This window comes from Rhea americana, unplaced genomic scaffold, assembly GCF_003343005.1.
Source record: "Rhea americana isolate MKP2758 unplaced genomic scaffold, rheAme1 scaffold_372, whole genome shotgun sequence".
Lineage (NCBI taxonomy): Eukaryota > Metazoa > Chordata > Aves > Rheiformes > Rheidae > Rhea > Rhea americana.
In genome coordinates this window covers 87,319-102,860 of record NW_028186504.1, presented here as the reverse complement: position 1 = coordinate 102,860, position 15,542 = coordinate 87,319, and the positions used below count along the sequence as shown (strand labels likewise).

At 39.1% G+C, this 15,542-nt stretch overlaps 2 protein-coding genes across 7 annotated transcripts in view; both read left to right on the top strand.

Moving 5' to 3' along the window:
• Positions 1-11,505, top strand: part of CACNB4 (calcium voltage-gated channel auxiliary subunit beta 4) — an 85,322-nt gene extending 73,817 nt beyond the window's left edge. For 2 of the 6 annotated variants that reach the window (XM_085312964.1, XM_085312963.1), the window contains one exon: positions 3,546-11,505. In XM_085312964.1, coding sequence (XP_085169090.1) covers positions 3,546-3,806 — 261 coding nt within the window. In that variant the 3' untranslated portion in view covers positions 3,807-11,505. Of the gene's footprint in view, positions 1-168; positions 235-475; positions 782-899; positions 953-3,545 lie in introns of those variants that run through there. The other 4 variants (XR_014896812.1, XR_014896811.1, XM_085312966.1 and 1 more) reach the window with 4 other exon arrangements.
• The window catches only part of LOC146591407 (ADP-ribosylation factor-like protein 5A), an 18,747-nt gene continuing 14,421 nt past the window's right edge, over positions 11,217-15,542 (top strand). The window contains exon 1 of the mRNA XM_085312961.1: positions 11,217-11,340. Coding sequence (XP_085169087.1) covers positions 11,217-11,340 — 124 coding nt within the window. The remainder of the gene's footprint in view (positions 11,341-15,542) is intronic.

Here is a 15,542-nt window from a genome sequence, read left to right as displayed (position 1 = left end):
CAATCCCATTTTTTGCCCTCATTACTTCACAAAACATTCACTTTTGTTGAAAACGTCAGTGTTTGTCTTTTGTCTCAGCAAAATGCCTTCGCCTTTTTGAGTTCTTTGAGTGTGAATAAAATACATTTTTTACCCATTGAAAAAAATTCTGACCATTTTTTTTCACAGGGATAGCTCAAAAACGGCTGAACTTTGAAACTTCAAACGTGGCATGTAAATAGCCCTTAATGAGAAGTACGTGCTTTACTTAGTTTGAAAACAGAAAATGTTTTTGTAATTACAGTTACGAATATTTGAAAAGGTCAAGATTGCAGTGAACTTTTACATTAAGTCTGAAAGTTTCAGAAGGAGATCTGTATGTGTGTGTGACTTTTTGAGGAGTGTGCACTTTCTAATGTATGTCAACAGCAGAGTTGAGCGATTTACATTTAATGAATAATTCACCTGACAAATTTAACCTCTGTTCTGCTTATAGAATATCTGGAAGCAGGTAATAATTTTGGAGGAAATGTTTCAGTGTTTTGAGTTAATAGAAATCTGGATTTTTTTGTGAGTGAATTGCACTTCACTGAAGGTGCATGATATTTGATATTCACATTTCTAATGATGTGCTTGATTTTATTAGGATCAGTAAGTCACTGTTTCCTGACTGGCTGAACGCACAAGCACTCTTCTATTACTGATAACGTGCACGTGTAAAATGTTGTTTCCATTTTCACTTGCCTTTAAAATTTCAGTTTTCCATCCCTTCATAACAATAAAATACCATCTGTAGACCTTTCACCTCTTCAGTTTCATTTTAAAAATTGGGTGTATCCACAGAATTTTTTTCAGGCATTTATTTATCTCTGATCAATGGACACCAGCAGTGACTGTGAAATGTTGCTCCATTTACTTAGGGAAAACTCACACTGAAGATGAAAATCACCCCTGTGCAGTGGGCTGGCTGAAGGTATGCATCACTTAATCCCCACTTCACCCGAATTGTGAAGACTTAGATGGGACTTCAATGGTGCTAGTTCTCTGCAGAGGGGTAAATTTCACCCTGAGTGAATGATGCCCAACTACAGGCTGCAGGATTTGGCTCTCAGTGCCACTTAAGCATTCTGGCCCATTTAAAGAGTTCCAGTGTTTTACATGGTTATCTCACATTTAAGACTTCCATCATCTGAAGTGCTTATCCACCTAAAGGATTTATAAGCCTTTGGAAGGATTTGCATCAGTTCTAAGTGTAATGATGTGATATGGTGATTAAAGCACTCATGCGAATCCTAGGAATTAAACTAACTTAAGTGCTTATTATGCAGTTAGAACTTATGCTACTTATGACCTTAGGGCTCCTCCTTGCCTTTGGGGAAGAATTCAGTTCAGTCCTTGGGGAATATGTAGCAAGAGCTTTGTAACGTGATATCTGAAATGATACAGATTTGCTGGGACAATCTATTCATATGTGACCTGATTTGAACTTGGGAGTATCTGKTTTTTTTTTCCTTTTTTTTTAATTGATTGTGGCTTTGAGTTTTGTTTACTGAGAATCAAAATGTCTAGTTTAACTCAAATCTTTGGGCTTCATGAAGGTCACTGGGGGTGAAGTTAAATGGCATCGATAAAGTCAAAATGCTCACAGCAGCGAGCCCCAGCTGCATCCCACCCTGCAGCGTGTGCTGCATCTGCCAGAACCGGCAGCCACGTGGTCTTTGGTCATGACCTTGTCCGAAAGGGCAAGGTGACCACCTCCAGCTGGGTGTGGTTGCAGTCCTCCATAGGAAGTATATATTTTGTCATCACTAACTCCTAATGGTTAGTGGTTAGCCCTTATGGCTAACACCTGGCTAGGTCCAAACCTACAATTTAATCTAAATCCAGCTAATAGACTTACCTTTGTTAGTTCAAGTGTTGGAATATGTGTTTCTTAGGTTCCAAAGGACTTCTTACTGAAGGAAGGGTAATACTGTTTACCCTTCGGATTGTGCTTAAAGATCAAAGGTTATTTTGTGCATGACACCAACATGAACACACACCAGTTTTGTTCCACGCTTGCATGTTTCAGGAGGGAAGGAGTGAGATCAGACTGACTACACGATCAAGGCAGTGAAACAAAGGTTTCTAGAACAGAGGCAAATTACGGGGATGATAGAGGGCGTGAGCATAGAAAGCTAAATGAGCCGTATGTTGACTAAAATTGTAYGACTAGATCAAACGTTTGAGAAGTGTAATCTGTGCAGAAATATGTGGACCTTTGCAATCGGAAAGAATATCAGCATACAATCAGTACTAAACCATGGTGCTCTAAGAAAAACTTGGGTACGGCATGGTAAAACCTAGTAGAACACAGTAACCTAGTGTGTGTGATTGCAGAACTGCACCTGTCTTGTATTAACTCTTTGTGGAGTCTCTTAGTGAGTAACCTTGGTAGCATCTACCTATATTACGAGATGGGACATTGTATCTGCTATGCTGTAAATCTGTACCCTAACCAGTTACTTTCCCATGCAAATAAGCCTTTCTATATAAATGACAGAGTTAAACAATTGGCATACAGAAGGGACGTAGCAGTACGAGGAAGGATCTATAGCATACAGAGCATCAGCAAAAATTTCAGAGCTGGGAGGACCAGGTGACACTGTCCATGTGGACATGAACCTGAGGCCACAGGCATGCACCCGCCCTAGTAGCATTCTGTCATCAGTTACCACATCAGAAGAACAACACTGGGTCTGAATCTTGAGAAGGAGAAGAAATGACTTAAGTTTGTTCTGAAAACACGGATCTCTCTACCCTTGAGAGGTTTAATCTGTGGTAACAATAAACAGAAAGTTGTTTTTCCTGCATAGGCTACTTCTTCATTGAACTAATTTACCTGCAAAATTAGGAGCTAATTTTATGCATGTGACCAAAATAACACATTATCATTCTGGGAACGTAAGGATAGCAAAGGCTAAATCGTTTATTTAATAAATGAGCTTACTAAAGATTAACTTATTTGAAAACTAAAGATTAACGTATTTGAAATATTATGTTTTAATTACAGGACTTTATTAATATATAATAATTTTAACCATCCCTCAGTTGCACAGTTAGCTGTTCATAATCTCCTGGTCATACAAAAGTTTTTAAATGGGCTTAGAGAGCTGTACCTTAAAAAAAACAAAAAAACAAAATCAAACTCTTCAGATGTTTTCTAAACCCGCATAAGTCAATGATGAAAATTTTCTAAGCAGAACAGAAACATGAATGTTACGTTCGTGATCAGAGAAGAGTGATAAATGCTGAATATATCAGCTCACTTTTCACATAGAATGACCTATAATATTTAACATGGCAAATGCCTAAGATATGCATTATAATACTGTGTTTGGTCTCCTTTCAGCTCTAGGAACCAGACCATTCTTGTAACCCATTCCCATAGCAAACAAATTTTAATATAAAGTGAATTACACAAAAGTGGATGGCTTCTGAAAGACCAGAATAAGCCTCAAAGCTAGCTTAAGATAAACAGAATACTTTTTTTCTGTATTAATCCTTGGATTCTTTAACACTCGTAGAGCCAGCGTATGAGACATAGCAACCATTCTACAGAGAACTCTCCAATTGAACGACGAAGTCTAATGACCTCAGATGAAAATTATCACAATGAAAGGGCTCGGAAGAGCAGGAACCGCTTGTCTTCCAGTTCCCAACACAGCCGAGATCACTATCCTCTAGTGGAAGAAGAATACTCTGACTCATACCAGGACACTTACAAACCCCATAGGACCCGAGGATCCCCTGGAGGATATAGCCATGATTCACGACATAGGCTTTGAGTTTAAGAACCTGGGGAAAAATAGTATTCATCAGTTAATAACTTGCCATAACGTAGCTAGGAAAAAATAAATCATCTTAATTTGGCAGCTGTAACATGGTTATACTGAAGTTACACTCTGCTGTCACTTGATGTTACGTAGGGGGCAAAAAAAATTTACCATGCCCTTATGTTTATGCCCAACCATATAGGTTGTTTTTGTTGGTTTGGGTTTTTTTTTTTTTTTTTAGTACAACATTCACATTTATAGCCATACCTTTTACTCATCATTAGCTATTAGACTCATCAGTTTGTAATTTAGGGTACTTATCAAGGCACTTATAAAATAATTTCCTGTGCTGGAAATTCCAAATGACCAGTTCCAGTTGGAACCAATTTATAAACCAATTCCTGTTGGAATTTGGGTGAATTGACTGGAAAGTCGACTTGAGCATGTTGCAATCAATTGAAAAAAATACAAATGAAAAATCTGAAAATTACAGACCACTAGAAGCCAAAAAATCAGCTACAGTATTTGTTTGCTGGAAGCTAAATTTATAAAGTTAGAATACAAGTATTTTTTTCTAACCACGTATTTCCAGAATGGCTTTTTCAGACAAACCAAATATAAACTGTCTGTAGTGCCAAATATCACAAATTAATGCAGCAGTTACAAAATACTTTCCAGTTTGAAATTATTTTTAAATCTGGCATGAGTGTGGCAGCAGAATGATTTTTTTGTTGTTGTTTTGTTCAGCCAGTACTGACATTTTTGTTGTGGTCAGCTGTGATGAACTGTGACAGGATAAGGGGAAGTAGAAACAGGAAAATGAACAAACTCAAGAGTAGGTTGTATGGTTAAAGTCGGGGAAAAGTCATTTCTTTCTCTTGTTTACCAGAATACAGCTAGTAGTCCCAAAATAGAACATCAGTGTATAGATAATGTAATATTTTTTCTCCCATTTTTAATATTCTGCCTTTTTAAACGGAAAACAATACACTCTCCTTATCTAGTGTATAGAGTACCTACATTCCAGTACATCTGAGTACCTATATGTTACATCTTTCAAAATCCATCTTTGAATGTCTGCAAATTCCAGCATCGCACAAGAATCCTCCAGAAGAACATCAGCATAAATTTTACTGATGAAATATATGCTGGGGGGTGGGGGGGTTGAGCATTCGTAAATGATGAAAATTCAGAATAACATGTTGGTCACAATTAGCCTGCAATAAAAATAAGAATATCAAAAAATAACCCTGCTCACAGTAACATTGTAGAGCTGACATTTTTAATTCTAAGAACTATGATAACTCTTTGGAGATATTGCTGCCTTACTTCCTAACAAACACTTCTTTTCACCTACTGAGTCTTCAATTTTTTAAAAATAGATAAATTTATGTAATTAGACCTTATATCTTACATTATCAGTGAAGCCTTAGATCCAGTACGATTGAAATAATTACTATAATTGACCATTTTATACAACCCACTGATGTATTTAAGCAGAGACTCCTGAAATTCCGCACTGCATGCATTTTCTAAAATTGACCGAATATATGCTGAACRTGCATTTTTTATGCAGGTTCATGTCAAAAGTATTTTTTTTGGAAATGAGGATTGTTAATTTTTATACTTGCTTGTTTTCTTCCCAAAGCCTGCTAAAGTAGGCTCTAGAAGCATGTAGCAGTAAATACATTTCCTGAGTATTATGAGGTCTTCTACTTTCTGGACCAATTTGCAAAGATCACTGATATTTTCCACCACTATTGAGCCTGGTTATCTTCTTGATGTTAACAACTGGAAAAGTAATTCATCTCATATCTGGAACAACCAAAAATAATGTACATCTCTAGCAGCATTAGAAGATAGCAGATGCATGATTATTTTTTTGAACAACTTTACTGCCTAAAAGAAGGCCTTAAACATCACTAGATGAGTCAAACGAGCCAGTTACCAGGAACAAAAATGTAACATATCTGCATCCATTGCAGTAATAGAGTTAAGAATGGATGTGAAAGACCTGATCCTGTTTGATTTCTCTCAGGCTGAATCCTTGCTGATTCCAAAGAGCATTTAGTTTGAGAAAGCACTGCAAGATCTGGTCTGGGAATGGTAGCTTAAGCTGTCTTCTCTAATATTTTCTGCTATAGCACAGTGGAGCATTCTCCAGTAATTTTTACAAATATTTGTTACATGTACAGCACACATACCTGCATGAGAAGGAAGGCATTAGGCAAAACATTTTTTCTGTAAGCTTTAATAAGTTTCTTGTTTGTGTGCATTAAAGTATTAATTGCAAAGGATGCACTGARATGTATAAACCTAGATTAGACAGCTGTTTATTCTGTAGTAGCATTAGGGATCAGATCATTAACTGCTTGAAGATATTTGCATTTTAATGGCAGGTAGCTGCAAAGCACCTACATATATTTTCTAGAAAACAAGATTACTGCTTTATCATTTCCTCGACAGAAAATGTCATTTATTCCTAGAGCCTTTTGGAGCCTTGTTTTGAAGTCTTCCATGTCATGCTAGTTAAGGGAAAGATCTATACAACACATATGCACAAATTCCATCAACAGCAGCATCTGAAGTGCCAAAACTACTTTGTTCTAATAAAAACAAGCTTTTGAGGGAAGTCATGTATTGTCTTGAAAGAACATGTTGGGTTCCTTTATTGTGTGGGTTTAAGTTCACTTTAGTATTGTATGTAATTAGTTTACCCTCTTCTCCCCCACACCCATTCCATTTGAATATAAGCAATCAGTTACAAAAGATCCAGCAGAACTCCTTGCTTGGTGGTTTTTTATTCTTTGAAGATAGTTATATCTTTAAGTACAAATATACCAAACGTGCTAATAGATTATTTATTTATTCTAGATAAAAGCTGTTGGAACTCTTTCATTTTAAACATAAATTATTTTTTAGGAAACAGTAATCAATAAAAGTTGCAATGTTGATCAAGACGTGTAAACTCATAGTATTTGCATTAGAACTTCAGCAGTGCTAGCCAGCTGTATTGTGATTTATTATGCGATGGCGCTATATAAAAATGTGAAGTTCATGTATTCCGGAATGAATACGAATAAGACCAATTTTCTATTCCTTATGCCATTTCTTCTTGTTGTTATAATATTATTGCAGCAAAGATCAGAGTTCTGTCCTAAACTCTGGCTTATAAGGAGAATTTTAGAAAGGTTTATAAAATGTTGATGAGTTTTTGTTTTCTGAGTTTTTCATTAGGACACTTTGGGATTAATGCTAATTTAGTCAATAAAGGTGACATGACAATCTTAGTATCCAAGGACAATATACTTCCATGCATCCGTATGTTTATAAATGAATTAGCAAAGTATTTTAAAAATCTTGGAAGCTGCTTTAAAGACAATTCATTGTTAATCTTTCAATTTAAAATATTTTCTTTTTGGCAAGTTGTATTTGACAAATATACAGGTTCTTTTAATAATTACATAGATAAACATATATCCCATGGGACATGCCACTTGAAAGTGATTATGTTTTCTGTCTGAGTATATTAAGAAGTTATTGCTTAAAGGAACATAACTAAAATTGTTTTATATTAAATTTTAGTTTAAAAACAATGGGACAAATTATATATTCATTTTTAAGCAGGTTTGACTGATTAAAAAAAATCAATTCCTCTGCTTGAGAATTCATAGTATAGTATAGCCCTACACCTAGACTTTCTCCTGAAAAATTACCTCAGCAGGGAAATCAAGTGATGCCCCTGATTTTGTGCTCCATGAGCAAAAGTAGTTTCTGATGGCACCAGATACTTGGTGTGTTCTTGGGTCTGGGGGTGGCTCTGTGCCTTCAGCAGACACCTCTCCAGGGATGGTACTCGGAACGCTAGTTTTGGTTTTGCAGCACGTAGAGAAATATTTTAGGGTTTTCTTCCTCAGATTTGAGAGCGCCTTCTGCAGATGACATCTGGGATGATGTCTTTATATGCTCCTTGCTTTTAAAATAACGTTTGATGAGTACTTACTAGAGTAGATTACCAGGAGGAGGAAAGGGAGTTGCAAGCTCCTGGTGCGAGCATGCTTTTGGCAGGTGTCTGCTGTGCCACCAGCCAGCTGCGGTGCTCCAAGTGCCAGATGGTGGGAGCTACTGGAGATGTGCCCAGGCCTGTCGCTTTGGGGTCAGCCCGACTCCCCGTCTTCTGAGTTTGTTGTGGTCTCCATTCCGTTGACTCCTCTGAACTTCCCAGAATCTCACATCTTTACAGACATTAGCATTCTCAAAATAATATTGCTAATACTGTTATTTTGTAGTGTACTGGTCTGAGTAAATTAGGGCTTTCATCAGTCCATTACTTTCTTTAAGAATACATTAAACATGTTCTCTACTATATTTTGTTTTCTGAATTCAGTGTTTATGAAACCTGTCCTTGATTCCATAGTCCTCAATTTTTTAAAGCAAAAATAATTAGTGACCACCAATGAAACAATCAGATGCATACTGTGTAAAATACCACTTACACAAATCTGTCTTCTCTCCTAAAAATCTTTATTTTAAAATTAGGTTATGTTGCCTCAATGGGTATTAATATAAGTTTGGATACATGGGGTTCTGCTATAATGTATTTTGTTGCAGCTACCTCTTATTGCTTCAAATAGTTCTACTAAGTGTGTCTGGACTGTATGATAATGTAACGTAGCCAACTCAAAATTGGGGAAATTAAATTCCTATTGTCTTTAAAACAATACCAAAAGAGAGTATATTATTTTAAGAACAGTCATTTGAATAACCTTTAGTATATTGCTATTCAAGTCCAATTCATTTTATACAGGAAAATAAAGGTATGTCTTTGAAAATAAAGGTACATTTTAATAATGTAGAAAATTCATGTGTAAGGCATTGACTTGGAAAAAGAGCTGCAAATGCTATTCAGTGTCAAAGTTTTTGCTAGTTTGGAGAAAAAAATCTTCTTCCTGAGTTGTGGAATCCACTTAACAGGTCAAGAGAAATACTCTACTCGAATCCATTTGAATGTTTGGGGAAAGGGAGAAACACTTCTAGAACGCTAATAAGACCATATCAGCCCTCTGCAGAGTTTCTCTCTCTCTGTGAGGTGACTCTTGGTTACCTCCTCTGAAAGTGGTGCAGCTGGAAGTAACGGCGGCTTGGTCCTGGTGCAGTGCAGCAGACTTGCCTTTTCCCTTCGCGTTTGGTGGGGGTGAGCTGCCGCCGGAGTCTCCCTAGCGCTCGGTCCTACAGGCGACTTCTGCTGGGCACRGAGTTTATTACTGTCTTGTCTGGAAGCCAGTAGCTGCCAGGTCTGACCGTAAATGTCACGTGCCACTTATCATATGCSTTACAAATATTTCCTGAAAAATTAAAAATGATTGCCACCGTCCCCTTTGATACTACTTCTACTCTGTATAAGCAGTAGAAAATCAGTATAGTAAGAAAATATATTGTACAGTACAAAATGATACATATTTGCCAATGACATAAAAACAAAGCAAGGATAAAAGCACATTTATAATAGCACAAATTTACAAGAATTCCACGATTACACTTGGCATTGTATTTTTGAAAAAATAGGTAATTTTTTGATGCAGTGTCAATGAATTTATTGCATTTTTCATCAGTTTAAATTGCTGCCTGATACTTCTAACAGTTTATTTCTAAGCCTTGCATTTTGCATATGTGATTTTTCAATAACTTGCATTCCTTCCATGTTAATTAATGAAAWTTTTTTTTTAATTAGAATGTCCCTGAATTCATTTGTTGTAGTTTCCTCCTCAAAACTGAAATTACGTGAATGCAAACAAATTTCTAATTACAGCAAATGTACAGATTTTGGCATATGACTGATGAATATACCAGTACTGTTTATGGCCCAAGGTCTGGAATGAAATACTCCCAATAAATAGGTTCTTGGGGCTGTAATGCTACTTGCTTTTGTGCATCAGGGAAAAGGAGGGGAAGGGAAGACATTGCATTATAAGCACTGTGAGAGTCTACCCAGAACTTGCAAGGACATTGCTGAAAACTTAAGACAGGAAGGAAAGTAAGCTTACGGAATGCATGCTCAGACCCAAAATGTGTTTACATTTGAAACGGGCCTGATTCTCCTTTAATACATACAAGATAAAAGTCAGTGAAATTGTACAAGCAGAGCAAAGGAAGAGAATCAAGCGAAATACAATTTTATGTATGCACAAGATATAAAATGGTAGAATAATAAGCTGAAAGCAGTCATTCAAACTGAACCATGGACCTTGGGCTTTTCAGTTCCCAGAAAATCTGCTTCTCAGCCAAACTAGGTCCCAGTGATGGCCTGACTGTCCCATCACTAGTTCAGACTCGCTATGGTAAAGACATTATTGCCTTTACTAAAAAAAAAGAAGAATGTATGTTTTCTTGCCCCCTTCTGTTCTTTCTTCTATAGATACTGTATGTGTAGCATTCTACAAGGCATGCTGGGTAAACTATACTATGCAAATGTGTACAATGTTGCATGCTTTGCTCTCCCTCTGCTTTAGTGGCTTTCAAAGAAAAAAAAAGTGTTGTTATTTTTGTGAACAGAATCATTTAAAAAAGAAAATGCAGACTGCATGCTTGTAGTAGCCTCATTTCTATGGATTTGTTTTATGGAATTTAGATGTACAAAAATGAACTGCATTACAATAACTTTTCTACAATAAATCAAAAACTAGACAAACTGTTTAAAAGTCTTTTTTAAGTCTCCTTTTGTATTCTGCCCTCAAAAGATTGGAAAAATGCTCAGAAGAGTCAATTAAGAACAAAATGTTGCAGAGTGTTATTGTTTGGAGACAGCTTTTGGCAGCAGCTTAATGTGTTAACATTTTTTAGTAAAAATTAATGAGATTGTGAAGAAAGGGATGCATCTGGTCTGTGGAATGAATGACATTTATTTTTAGAGTGATCTGCTCTAAATTATTGCAGATCATAAGTACAGAAATACGTATTATAATTCACTATTCCATCAATAAGTAAGATACTTTCAGCCAACAGAAATCAATGGATTCTCATGAATGTTAATGGCTTTTGGATCTGTCTTTAATTTAAAACCTAGACAGAAACAAGCATCAAAATAACGTGAGGTATTAAGGATGAGGGAATAGTTAAACCAAACACTTTTTATAATACACTGAAAGCAAGAAAGGGCTGAAAGGTACAGCCTTGAGCTAAGCCTGGAGAGCAMTCCTAGGAGTGAAATTATGGGGTGAGTTCCCATATGGAGTTTGCTCCGCAGTGATGCAAAGAGTCTTTTTTCCTCAAAGGGAACCCATGGCCTAACAAAAAGGCTGCGATCATCTAAAAAATGTGGAAACACGGTGCGTTCACRCTGGGTGCAGCAGCCGGGGACCAAACCGGCTCGGTGGAAGCACAGGTTTCTCATGGGCACCACCAGGCAGGCACAGAAGTTCGGCCATGTGGTCTCCCGTCAGCTGGCGACCCCGGTCACGCCGCTGGCGGTCCCCTTGCGTCGTGAGCCCAGGCCGGGATAACYGCTTCCACGATCTGCTTCACCAGAGACAGCAGGAGGCATCACCAGGTAAGCTGCATCGGACGTACAGATTAACGTTTGCCACGTTTCTAAAGGACACATGCTGCTTTTTTAAATTAATTTAATTGGATCAGCTTGACTAAGTGTTCAAAATGAAATATAAAGCTTGTGAGTTTTGATTAAGCTATTAATAAAGTTCTTAACATCTTCCAGAGAAAATATATTCTTTTGTGTGTTTTCATATGTTCCTAGAAGTTAAAAGTTAACTAAGCCACCTATCTTGTCCATCTTCTCTACATGTTTGAGTTTCTTCTATATAGAGTTATTTTCCCTTCCATTGGTGAAATCACACCACAGGGAGACCCCGCAGTGCTGCTGCAGATGAATACCTAAAATGACCCAGTGTGCTCCATGGTCACTTGAAACAAGGCTTTCTGGACTCCAGGAGGAAATGGGTCATTGTGTTTGCTATAAACTGCACTGATTTATTTTCTTAGCATTCACCACGAATGGCAATCTGACATTAATGTTACCATGTAAAAAAAGCCCAGTAAATGTTAAATCAGGCTGAAGTACAAATGCCTTCAAACTATGGTTTAACTACCAGGAGGAAGCCATAGATGAAAACTTAACCTCCTAGTCCTAAAATACACCATATATTTATCTTGTAAAAATTTTAAACTATTTTTGCAACTGTTGTGTACATGCAAGCCTTTGATAGTATACAGCAGAAGAGAGGAGCATTGGCAGCAGTGAATACACAGTCTTGCGCAGTCTGATTTGGCTCCAACAAGTGCTGGCTGCAGCTTTTTCAATTGCTTCAGTAAGTCACAGGTCTAAGAGRAAAAGTACGTGGCAAAATAAATCAATGCTCTTCTATTTAAAGATTTGAAATAAATAGTTCAACTGAATTTTGCTACCCTCTCCTTAGGTGGGCAAGTTCTGTCACACCTACATAAATCTGAAATGAGCCCACAGATTTCAGTGAAATTACTCTGTGTTTACACTAAGGGCATGGGGAACAGAAATTTATCATAAGCATCTGAAATTTTCAGTGGAAGTACAGCAGAAAGAGAGATAATTGTAGGCCAATGAGTGATTCTGTTTCAAGATGAATGCTGAGCTTGTGGAAAGTGTATCTTACTGGAGGATTTATTTCATTTGCCTGCCCATTGCACATCGCATCCGAGTGGAGCTCTAACATGGGTAGTGATGTTCTTGCTGAATACCTCAATTGCCCTTTTGCATTACCTGATGGCCTCCTATGAAGCCACTGCACTCCGCTATTAGACTTCCTTGCTTGTCATAAGAGGACAAATGAATTTTGGTAATATAAGCAACAGAAAACCATGAAAGTACATTTGTGTACTGCATTTACACATGTAAAAGCATTTCTATTTTTCCAAAGACATGCTGTTTTTCATATTCGGGGATAAAAACTGACAAAAAAAACCCCTCTGTTTATGGCCTGAATGACTAAAAATGTTACTAGCACAGTGCATGATTATTTTTATCCTATCAGAGTATATTTGTAACATGCCAGTTTAATTTCTTCAACTATTAAAAACCATACATTCCCCTTCACTGCAACAAAGAGCATGGAAACTTTGTGCAGACAGGAATTCAGAGATTACTGCTGGCCTTGCTGCTTCAACTATGGGCCTGTATTGCACAAGGAAAAAGTGTAACCTAAGAAGCAAGAAGCCACAGTCGGAATAAAAGCGTGTAGAACAAAAGGGTCTAGAAGCAAAAAAATTGTCTTTGATCCAAAATGAGAAAGGAGTGTATTGTATGGGAAGGGGAGTAGACACCATGTGGAAAGATGAAGGAATTCCAGGCAGCAAGCAAACAAGCTAGAATTCAGCAGGAAGGTGTACCAGGCCACAAAGGGATAGGTGAAAAACAGAGCAAGAGGTAAGCATATATGTATAGAGGAAAAAGAGAGCCCACAATGTAGGTGAGACGACAATATGGAATGAGGCATGAAGGCCAACAGCATGTATTTTAAGTGACAAAAATATTTTTATACATTATGTATGTGTATATATATACATATATATATACACACACTGCATAACACTGTAAATTAGGAAAAGAAGCATATCCAGAGTATTCTGTCCCAAATAAACAGGGATAAAGTACATCTCCATGGCTGGCTGAACTGGCATCTGACCAAAACTTCAAAATTAAAGGAACGCAATCTGAATACCATGACGATAAATAAAGCCTTAACATTTTGAAGTTCAGAGAAAGACTGAGAAGATGTGTATGTAACTTAAAAAACAGACTTTCCACCAGTTTCACTTCTTCACACAATCTAAGTCATTTCTGCCAGGAAGCCAGCGAGTTTAGCTTACTCTTTCACAGAACTGCAGATGTGTTCTTTCTTCACCATGCTTACTAGCATTGTTTAAACAAAGATGCTTGCATCTAAAAGCTGTGCAATCTATTTGCAGCTCAGTAAAAAATATTTTAAGAAGCATGAATTCTAAAGCTGAAAATGCCCATGTGCTCAAATTTACATCTGCCATTAGTCTATCTGAAAGGAAATACATGACTGACCTGTGTAAAATGAAGGACTTGCACAACAGCTTACCAGTGCAAGGGCATTGAGGCTAAAACCTGAAGGTGCCAGGCATTAGAGGTACTCGCAATTCAGAGATGACAAAAGGAAAATAAATTCATCTGTTTGTGCTTTTTAAAATGAGCAACTTCTTGGACGTGGACAAGAGAGATGAGGGTGTAAATCCTGCTCGTCTTGTCACTAGCCTGCTATACAAACATGCAGATAGCCTATTTATTGACTGTTCTTTCAAATAAAGTAGCTTGTGCTCCTGCTGTGCGTTGCATGGACCCCAAGCTCATAGATGTTCTCTGAAAATGCTTCTGGCTTGAATTTCTCTGAAGGGACAGGCAGAAGAGTTCATAGTTTGTGAATCCTACCTCTGGCAACACCGAGTTGCTTAGTTCACCTGAGACGGTGTAGGGTATGTACAAACAGTGTGATTCATCTTTAGACAATCTGGGTACTTCAAAAGAAAATGAGGCTATAGACCTTATACCACCAGGCAACAGCTCAGCAGTGACTTTCTGAAATGGTATCTTGGATGTAAGGACCTAAATTCCAGCTCAGTTTTAGTTAAGTTGCTGAAGTCTGTTTTGGGGGTCAAGTCTGTTTTGRGGGTCTCAGCCAAGTGCCATCTGCCTTCTGCAGCAGGACCCGTGGAAAGGCAGCGCAAGGCGCAGCTTGGGACCACGCGGTTTGCTCGCACACTCATGTTCCTACTTGCCATGGCGCGTACCAACAGCCACAGCAAGCTTTGCTAGTGGTGGCGTGAGAAGCAATCATGTGGGAGTACTCTCTTTCTGCCAGTAACAAAACTTGCCTTTCTGAGCATTAAGCTTCAGCTGATCCCTGTTCTTTAGAGCAAGAAAAATACTCTTGAGAGATCGAGTAGAATTGTCAGCTGGAGCCCTAGAAATCACCAACTGTTTAAAACAATGGTATTTTAAAACAGTACGTTGGAACTTTTTGCCTCCTCATGTTGATCCTTTCAGCATTTATGAGTGAAAGCTTTCCCCGCTGTAGTAATTACAGAATGTGTTTACTCAAAACTGAGATTCCCCCGTAATCTCTTGGTTCCGGAAGGCGGGGCTCACAGAGTAACACCGCGTAGTCCTTCGGGCAGAGCCCCGGGAAGGAGGCTAGCACCAGAGCCTGCTCCATACTGCAAATAACCGGTGTTTTCCTGGCGCGCTTCGCTCACGCTCCGCTCGCTGTGACACCGCCTATGCCGCCGCACCGCGGCGCCGCCTCACACCGTAGCCCCGCCTGGGCAGCGCTCCGCTTAGGCTACGGCCGGGAGCCCGGCGAGACACCGGCTCCGGCTCCGGCTGCGGCGGGGCCAGGCGAGGAGCCGCGCGCTTGCCTGGGCCCAGCCCGCCAGCTCCTGCTGCTGCTGCCGCTGCCTCAGCCGAGCTCCCCTCAGGGCGCGGGGCGGGGCGGGGCGGGGCCGCCGCTAACGGCCGCCGCTAACGGCCGCCCCGCCCCGCGTCACGGGGACACGTCAGCGGCGGGGCGGGGCCACTGCGCGCCCGTTCCCTCCCCCGCCTCCTCCTGGGCTGTACGGTGGCCGGCGGGGTCGGTACGGCGGCGCGCGTTGGTTCCCCCACTCGCTCCGCGGCTGGGCCCGGCGGGGCGAAGCGAGGCCGGTGGGCGCGGGCGGAGCAGCGGAGCGGGGCGAGCGGCG